At 40.8% G+C, this 9,894-nt stretch overlaps 1 protein-coding gene across 1 annotated transcript in view; it reads left to right on the forward strand.

The window, feature by feature from the left end:
* The window catches only part of NUP133 (nucleoporin 133), a 2,059,048-nt gene that overhangs the window by 1,525,009 nt on the left and 524,145 nt on the right, over positions 1 to 9,894 (forward strand). Inside the window, exon 19 of the mRNA XM_044070734.1 lies at positions 6,977 to 7,110. Coding sequence (XP_043926669.1) covers positions 6,977 to 7,110 — 134 coding nt within the window. The remainder of the gene's footprint in view (positions 1 to 6,976; positions 7,111 to 9,894) is intronic.

Raw genomic sequence — 9,894 nt, forward strand, 5'->3', positions numbered from 1 at the left:
TCCCTAACTGCTTCCAGAATTTGCAAGACTTTTTTGAAAGGTACATTTCTTCTGAGGTCTCCTATTAAGAATCCTTCCCCTCCGTGGGATTTGACTTTAGTTCTCCAGGCCTTAGTCGTGACCCCGTTTGAGCGCGCAGCATCAGTTGACTTGAAATTCTTGTCATGGAAGACTGCCTTCCTGGTGGCTATTACTTCAGCCAATAGAGTGTTGGAGCTTCAGGCACTGTGTATGAAACCCCCATACCTAGTTTTTCACAAGGGTAAGGTATCTCTCAAGACTTAACCCATCTTTTCTTCCTAAAATTGCTTCGGAGTCGAATATTAATCAGTCAATTAATTTGCCTCTATTTTTCCCTAATTTTCAAAATAAAGGGGAATGTAAACTTCATCTGCTTGATGTGCACAGGCAGTTGTTTTTATTTGCATAGGTCCAAACCTTTCTGTAAATCTGATCAGCTTTTTGTTTCCTTTGCTAGACCCTTTTTGGGAAAACCAGTTTCAAAAGTGACTATCGCTAAGTGTATTTCGCTTTGTATTTTACAAGCTTATAGAGAACTTGGATTACCAGCACCAAAAGGGGTTCATGCTCACTCCACCCATTCTGTGGCTCCTTCGGCTGCATTCTGGTCTAGAGTTTCCCTGGACAGTATCTGATCAGCAGCTACCTGGGCCTCCTCTCACACCTTCATTACTCATTATAAGCTAGATTTGGTGTCTAGAGGAAGGGTTTCCTTTGGCTCTGCAGTGCTCCGGAATATTCTTCCTTAAGGCCCTCCCAAGATTCGGGTAGCTGAGGACTCTGTCCCACAAGTTGATGATCAAATGAAGTTAACTACTTCAGATAAATAAGTTATGTACTCACCATAACGTTCCATCTGAGTAGTTTGACTTAATTTGTCAGCAACCCCCCACCTTGATGGTTATTTCTCTGTTTGGGCTCGATGTTCTGAATTTGGCGAACCTGGTGTATGAGTTCAGGTCAGGTCTTTTTGGCTTAGGTTGTTGGGTGCCATGTTGTTAGGTGGCAAACTTGATCTGAGGATTGAAAGGAGGTTGCAGTGTAGTATGGGTAAGGGGGGGGTGCTTGGAGCTTGGATCTTTAGCTTGGTAAGCTGCCGGCTAGAATCCGTATCGGATCCGGAACCCACAGGTTGCTGACAAATGAAGTCTTAACTACTCAAATGGAACGTTGTGATGAGTACATAACTTCTTTTTCTTAACTGTCAGTTCTGTGCCTGCTTTAATAGTAGAATAACCAAGTGTAGGGCTGAGATTTTAGCTAAGCACTTCAGCGAGTCACTAGGGCTTTTGCGTACTGTGCCATCCATCAGTCAAGCTGAGGTTGATCTCCCGAGGCGTAAAAAGGAAAAGTGCTCAAAACTTTTAGGGTACAGGGCGACACTTGTTCATTATCTGCCAGTCAACCTAGATGTGTATTAGTCAAAGAAGGTGAGACACTTTTGCAGTCCCCTCTGATGTCTGGGGTTGTGGAACAGACCTCTTTTGAGACCCTTTCGGAGTTTGATATGCCACTGGGTCCCAATTCTTCCTTACAAGCTGAAGGAACTCAGCTTTTTGGTTGGGTCCAGAGCTGCTTTGCAGGTTCTGCACTAAAACCGATGGAGTATCTTATCAGGAGCTTGCCTTGGTTCATTTGTCCTTGGGATTTGGCTGTCCATCTGTATCCCAGCTCTAGTGTGCATGTTGCTGTCAGGCCTAAGCCTAAGGCTTCACATAAAAAGGATGCATCCAGCTTACCTCAGCCAAGGCCTTCAGACTTCCACTCTCAAGCTCAAGCCTATCAACAACACCTAATTAGGTTAGCTGAGGATTTGATCTCAGTGGTCATATCCAGATACTTCTCTATCCCTAGTTCAACCTCTGAATCCACTCCTTGTAATAGAAAGAGGGATATCCCACCCCTAAGAGTCTTCCAATTCTTTTGAACTCTGAGTAGGATGATGATGAAGAATCCACCTTTGAGGAAGGTTTATCTATTGCCTGTTACTGGGATTCAGATTCTCAGGAGAACCTTACCTCAGACAGACCTAGAAAAAGTCAAAGCGCATCTGCTTTACACCTAAAAGATCCTGATCTCACTAGTGCTCAGCATCAATACCCAAAGGTCTCAGACCATCCCAACAAATAGGATTGTGTTTGTTTCTGGGAGATTTGCTGGAATCGCCACTTCAGAAAGCCCTCTTCCTTCAGACAAGGTTACCTTTCAAGCTTTGTACTTTCCAAAGCTCCTAGTCAGGAACTACCTCACAGCCACAGTTGTTCCCCAAAGCATTGGGTTACATGGCTTCTTGCAGACTACACATGAGGAAGCTGCAGAGGTAGCTCATAAATATGTGGTGTCATCATCCGCAGTCAATTAACGTCAGGGTGAAGCTTCTCCCTTGTCTCAGGAAAGAGTTTGCCTGGTGGGCCCCAAGCATGCTCCCTCAACCCGGGCCTTCCCTTCAGATTCATCCTTCAGGACAAACTCTGACCACGGATGCCTTGGAAATAGTATGAGAACACTACAACTACTTCCAAACTCTGGGCAGAAAGGGCTCCCAGTTTAAGAACAAACACATCAACCTAAAAGAACTGATGGCAGTCCAACAAGGCCTGATTACTTTCCAAGACCTATGGAAACCAGGAGTACTCTTGGTAAAGACGGAGTACCATGGTTATGTGGTACATAAACAAGTGGGGGGACTCACCCTTACCCTCTTTGTCACCTAGCCATGGACCTTTGGGAAACTGCAAACTCTCTATGCCTGCACTTCATGGAATAGTACCTACCAGGAGAAACCGTCAACTGGCGAAACACCTAAGCAGGAGCCTGTCAGACCCTCAGAAGTGGCAACTGCATCAGGAAACTTTCTCAGCATAACCAAAGAATGTGCGTGTGAGGGTGCCTAGATAGACCTTTTTGCCACCAAACAAAATGCTTGTTTGAAAATGTTTTGCCGGAGGACCAAAGCAATGTCAGCCTGGAATACAGGTGCCTTCTTCACTTGGATAGGCCTATTGCTGTATCCCCCCCCCCCCCAATATGCTTGCTACCCAGGGTACTGCTGAAGGTAGGGGAAGAAGGGCCAAGGGTAATTTTAATAGCCCCAGATTGGGCAAGGTAGCATTGGTATCCTATATTTATAGGTCTAAGCAAGAAGGAACCATGGTTGCTGTCCCAGTGAGTGGACCTATTTATACAGAACAAAGGCTCCATCATACATGCACCCCAACCCAAAAAGTCTCAGATTGACAGCTAGGATGATACTTTGATCCCCTGGTGGAGGGCATCCCTCAACAAAGCGGTCTTGGACATTCTAAAAGAAACCAGAAGACCTAAAACAAGAAAACCTTACTCCAACAAATGGAAACGATCCACTGCATGGTGCAGATAAGAGACAGCACCCTTTGGAAGCTGAAATGCCTCTGCTTCTTTCATATTTGTCTGGACTTTTTGCAAAAGAAGTTTCCTATTCCTCTCTAAAAATTCATGCATCAGCAATTTCAGCTTATCTGCCTACTCAGCACTCTGTAGTTTTCCAACCTCTCATGAAACATTTCCTGAGAGGGGTTATCCATATTAGACACGTAAAGAAACCTTCTCTTCCCCTTTGGGATTTTAGTTTCATTATGGAGAAGCTCACCCTCCTACCATTAATATCTGCGGAGGCAGTTGGCTCAAAATTCCTGACCTGGAAGACTGCTTTCCTACTAGCCATTACTTTGGCTGAAGAGTTTAAGCTTCAGACCCTTGTGTGTGTAGAACCTTTCATCACTTTCCACCCAGACTTTCTTAGGGCCAACCCTTTCTTTATGCCTAAAGTGCTTACGGGCATTTCTTTAACTCGTTCAAGCTTTTAGCACCCGCATACTTCCAGTTAACACTCGTAGCTCTTTATGACATCCAAACCTTTCTTGGGTCTGGCTTAATTAAGGGACATACTAGCTTATAATAGGCAGAAATACAAAAGGCAAGAATTAATGAAGTGACACAAAGATTGTTAGTCTAGGGATGTCCAGCAGTGGAAAAGCGTTAATTATATTGTGCTTTTTAAATAGATATTTCTGAAAATGCTCTGGAATGCAACAATGTGTGCAGGCTGCAAGAATTGCAACATTCCACATCACTTAGGTGTTAATGAGTTAAACATGACCATCCACTTGCCTACTTTCTCCCCTAACTCTCAAAAAAGGCAGAAAGAATCCTGCATTCTTTGGATGTGCAAAGGCAACTGTGTTACTGCTTGGACAGAACTAAAAATGTAAGGAAGTCTGACCCAGCTTTTTGTGGACTTCGCCTGTAGCTCTGAGGGGAGACTGGTTTCTAAATGATCAGTCTCCAAATGGATCTCCCACTGTGTCTTGTTTTGCTACAGCCATGATGGAAAGAAGCTTCCATACCTTGAGGTCACATTTACTAGGGCTACATGCTACAACCATTGCCTTTCTTAAGGGGGTGGCCACTAAGTACATCTTGGAAGCTGCTACTTGGTTCTCTGTGCATACTTCACCAAACATTATTACCTTCCAACTTTCTCCAAGTTCAGAATGAGGTTTGTCACTGCCATCTTGTAGGCCATTCTTTTCTCTACATAATATTTCTCTCTACCCTCCTTTCAGCTTTGAGTCATCCCGTCCATTATGACTGCTACAGTGAAACATGAAGAACATAGTACAATTGTGTACACTTAACATGAAAGCAGATGTTTAGTTGTATTCACTGTATCAGTTTTCTTTCCCTCTATCCTTCCCCTCTTGCCCCATGGGATTGGAGTGGTTATTCTGCTCTCTTCCAGGTTCTTCCATCCTCCTCCTTTGTATGTACCCTGGAGATTCAGAGCTTAGACCCTTGACCTTAGGAACCTTCTAGGGGTTCTCCTGTCTGTTGGGAGCAATAAAGTTCTGAGATTTTGGTGCAAACTGACTCCCTTGATTCCCAGATGTCTTGACAATCGGTGAGGACTTCTCAATGGTCATATAATGGTCAAGAGGGGGAGAAAATTCTCTGGTTGTAGGGCTGGCCACAGCAGGAAATCCCATCAGTTACAACTGCAACAGTGAATACACTCTAACATCTACATTTATGATGTATTCAAAACTGTACTTTTCTAACACAGCAGTACTTTACTGGTGACTTGTGGGTTATTAAAAACAAATGTATTTGTTCTTAAATTGTAAATATGGTCTCTTGTATGTGTAGACGGTTCTTTCTTTATATGTAGTCAGTTGTTATCCTGTTTTTCAGTTTTATTTATTTGACTAGGTTAAATATATCTTGACTAATAGCTTTGTTTTCTGAAGACAACTGGTGAGATAAACACTGTGCTGTATCTGACTTCTGTTTACATGTGTAGGTCATCAAAACATTTAATATAGGCTGTGTCGTACAGAAGAAAATGGCATTTTCGCATTCACCATTGGTCCTATTAAAGCAAAATACAACGTTTTACTTTTAAAAATGCATGCCTTTTTGTAAGTGGTATTGATTATAGAGTTAGTAAGTATAAGTGATGAAAAAGCTGTTGTAACTTCCATATTCTGCCCTGCTTCCTTACTGACATTGAAAAAGTGCCCCCCACCCCCACGCACACTATTGAGAAAGTGGTAGATACCCTTGGATGCAAAAATAAATTCCTTTAATAGCATGCGGTGCTTTGCTTTTAATTAAAAAAAAGATATTGCTTCCCTGTGAACAGTGTATTTAAAACCATCATACTGCATTTGGTTAACAAAATTACATTCATTTTAAAGGTGGTGGTGGTTGTTGGAATGAGCCAAGTATAAAAAGTGGTAGATTTTATTAGAGTATTGTGGAGTAGTTATAACTCTTGTGACTGATTTACATCTGCAGCCTAACGGGCAGCAGTCATGCAAGCACTTCCAGGTGTTTTGTGACTGCACTGCCCAACCTTTCTGCAAAACCCGTCAGTTGTGGCAAATCTTTTTGAAAGCAAATGTGTTGCTCTTGCATCTGCGCAGGTCTGTATAAAAAGAAGTATGCGCCAAACTGAGTGAGTTACAGCAGTTACAGGAACATAGTGGTAGTTTACATGTTGTCTTGCTATGCAAGAACAGTATTTTGAAAGTGCATTTTCCATGAGTTCACTATGTTTTTTCTTATTAGTGTCTTAGGCAAAGCTTCTGGTGTGACCTTCCAAGGTTTATTGCTTGTACTTACCTTATTACATCTGAGTGACGCCTTCAGGTGCATCTGTAGTTAACTCCTACTAATGCCTCTAGACGTCAGATATTGCTTGTTCATATTTGCATTAATAATTCCAAAATCATGCTATGTCCAACGTTTCAAAATATTTCATCTTAAAGCTTACATAATGGCAAATTCTACTGCATTAATATTTGTCGTCTGTTTGGTGCAGGTAAATAGACATTAGCTGTTGCTTTTATGATATTAATTTATATAGATATAATTTTCAATTTTTTTAAATATCTCAACAACCAAGTACCACAAACAGAACTTCTAAGCCTCACATGAAAGCTCTTAGCTAGATGAATAAAATGCTGCTGACAGGGTGTGTATAACTTCAGTGGTTTCTGTGATATTGTAAGCTGTTTACAAAATTCTACAAATGTAGTTACTGTGTTTGCTATGACTTATAAAATTTGATTTAAGACCTAGAACCTAAAGAATATGACCACTGTAAAAATAGTTTGTGCTGAAGAGTTTGCCATTTATACTTTCATAACCTCTATGGTTCCAGAGATATGAACATTTGTTTGAAATGTGAGGACATAATTTGATTGTCAAAAGGCTTAGGCTCCGTCCAGTTGGAAGTTACAGTGCAAAGATTCTGAGCTCCATTGGAGTGAATGAGTTTGATAATTGGGTCTTTGTGATCTATAAGGTGAGTCCACTGTTGTCATCTGCTAAATGCTGAAGATGTAAGATTCAGGAATATGCAGATGCTTTTTCTTCATAGTTCATTTTGGTTTTACTTGTATTTTTATTTTAGTAACCTTAGGACAGTACCAGTGGGCTGCCTCCTTAGCAGAGAAGTATTGTGATTTTGATATTCTTGTGCAGCTGTGCGACCAGACTGACAACCAGAGCAGATTACAACGCTATATGACAAAGTTTGCAGACCAGGTAATTTTTACTGTTGTGTCATTTCTTGTTTTTGTAGAAGGTTTTAATTTACACACATTTGCCGCTTTGTCACTCATTGAAATGCTGTGAATAGTTTCCTTGCAACAATTTATTCTCAGCTGTATACTTCTGTGATATGTAGGAGTGGAGCAAAGTAGTATTTCAGGGGAAAAAAATCAAAGTATAACATTGTTCCAGTAAAGGAAAAGTGTGTTCCCATTTGCCATACAGTTGTCCTGCATCTTTGCCTTCAGTAGCATTCAGTGTAAGGGGCTGGTGAAGTGGGAATAGTCAGGACTAAGTCACACATTAAGTAGGGAGGGACAGGTTTGGCCACTGTAAGTTAGCTTAGAAAACTCTTGGAGTATTACCATTAGCAGCTCTCTGAACAGCTTAGAGTGAATGCTGATAATCTAAATGGGAATATCTTAACCTTCCAACCACTACCATGCACTGGTATGTACTTTTCTGGCTGCTAGGTCACTGACTGCTTCACCCATTTTAGAAGTTAATGTTGCTTTGTGCATGTAGTGTTGGAGTTTGACAACACTACATACCCTTTCTTCTTTTTCTTTCGGCTTTTCCAGGTTAGGGGTTGCCACAGAGGATCACCTGTCCACTCATGATTGGCAGTGGAGTTTTACGGTGTCGAGTTGCCAGCCTGGCGCCCAACCTTCCACAGAAGGCACACACATGCACACACTCACACCTAGGGCCAATTTATAGTGTCCAGTCCACCTACAGCATGTCTTTGGGATGTGGGAGGAAACTGGAGCACCTGGAGGAACCCCACATGACCACAGGGAGGACATACAGACACTGCACAGAATGCATCCCAGCTGAGAATCGAACCGGAGGACCTCTTGCTGTGAGGCGGCAACGCTAACCGCTGCACCTAAACCAGAAAAGGCCATAATCCTAAAAGAATCTGAGTGTAAGAGAATACATTTGACACTATGGATTTACAAAAAGATTGAAACAAAAGCCTAGAATTGTTCATGAAAGTATACATGCTGACCCATTCCACTGTGGCTAGGATTACTTCAATGAACATTTGAACAGAGATAAGCCTTAAGACAATTGTTAGAGGCAAGAGTTAGTGTTAGCTGTGAAATCTTTCACCCTTGTCAGAATTAAATATATTTTCCATTTCCTATAGTCCTGGTGGGTTATCACACTCCAGAGCATTTCTGCCAGTTGTGATGGATTGTTTGCCAGTAAATATATTTGTAGGCTATCAAGGCGGTCTGTTGACATTTGACTTAAAATGATAAGGAAAGGCTTTGTCATGGAAGTTCAGTGCAACAGTAAATTATAACACTTATTTTTATCCACCTTCTGTCTCCCTTAGGTGTGGTCAGATTTTCCAAGCTGGCCTTTTACCCTGAGAAGAACTTTGTTGGCATGTTGCACTTGCAAAAGTGCATGCACAGGTCATGAACAACTCCCATATACATCAGATTTATATATGCTCTCTTCAACTGATGTCCTTCTTTTGATTACTTGTGGCGTTTTACTAACAAATGGAATATCCAGACAAGTGTACATCCAGCCAGGACAGCAAAGCCCAGGTGTCTTCCTGCCTCACTGTTTCTCACTGTATGCCTGCCGTATGACCAAAGCACATGAAGGCTAGGTGGCACATTAGGGGCGTATGGGCACAAAGTACCTCAGAACTTTGTTGCCACCAGAACAAATGCTGAAACCTGTGTTTCACTTTCAGTTGTATGGCCTTGCCAGTTTTTTACCTTGAGCAGATAAGTGTTCCCAGTGTAATCATTTAAGACACAAACGTACATTTAAAAGAAAACCAACCTTATTAACATTTTCCATTTTGTATTAATTATGCATATGTATCTTTTCTTGTAACTAACATCAGTCCATCATTACATAAATGGCAGCATTCTTGCCTTTTCTTAAACCTCACTCTTTCTCCTGAACATTATTCTACAAGTATTTTTCCCAAAAATTCCAGAAACCAACAGAGAGCGCAAGACACACAGGTGTTTGGACATGATAATAAATAGAAAATAGAAGAAAAATATAAATGAACAATTTTAACGCCACCAAATAGGTTTAGACGTCATGTTATAAAATATACAACCCGAATGAATTCAACGTTTAAAGAAACAGTACCTTAAATTCGTCAGCTAGTAAAAATATGTTGAGAAATATTGTCAATATTGGATACAAAAACTATGCTACTAATACATTCTTGTATAATAAAAACTTTCGTAAAAGAATGTTAGTAATACAGATAAATCCATGAATTTAAACATTTCTATTTATTTCTATGTAATTTACCCGTTTTTCTAAAGAACTCTCTATAGTTTTTTATCTCTTTTATAATAATCAGTACTGCAAATACAGTTGGTGTAGACTTTGATCTCCATTTTCTAGTAATTTCTTTTTTTAACAGCCAACAAAATTAAACTTAAGGCCTTACAGTGTCTAGGCAATTGAGATGTGTCCCAGCTCAAACAAAATCTGCCAACTCATTACACTCCCAAAACATATGTTTACAGGTATGTCTTCCCCATCACACCTCCAACACTTATCTACCTGAGGAAGAAAAAAGTCTTGAATTCCTCTTTGAATATAAAAATACCTTTGTAGACACTTCTGAATAAAAGATCCCGGACCTTCTGGACTTTATTGCATACTTGTGAGCCATACATATGTCCTCCCCATTGTTCTCTTGTAAATTGCTTTTCAGTTTCTCTCCTTATTTTCTGTACTAATTATCCCTTTTTTTAACAGCAGCTTCTGTTATAGATTCAAGTA

Source organism: Protopterus annectens, chromosome 1.part0 (genome assembly GCF_019279795.1).
Source record: "Protopterus annectens isolate FY-2018-M chromosome 1.part0, PAN1.0, whole genome shotgun sequence".
NCBI classification, from domain to species: domain Eukaryota; kingdom Metazoa; phylum Chordata; order Ceratodontiformes; family Protopteridae; genus Protopterus; species Protopterus annectens.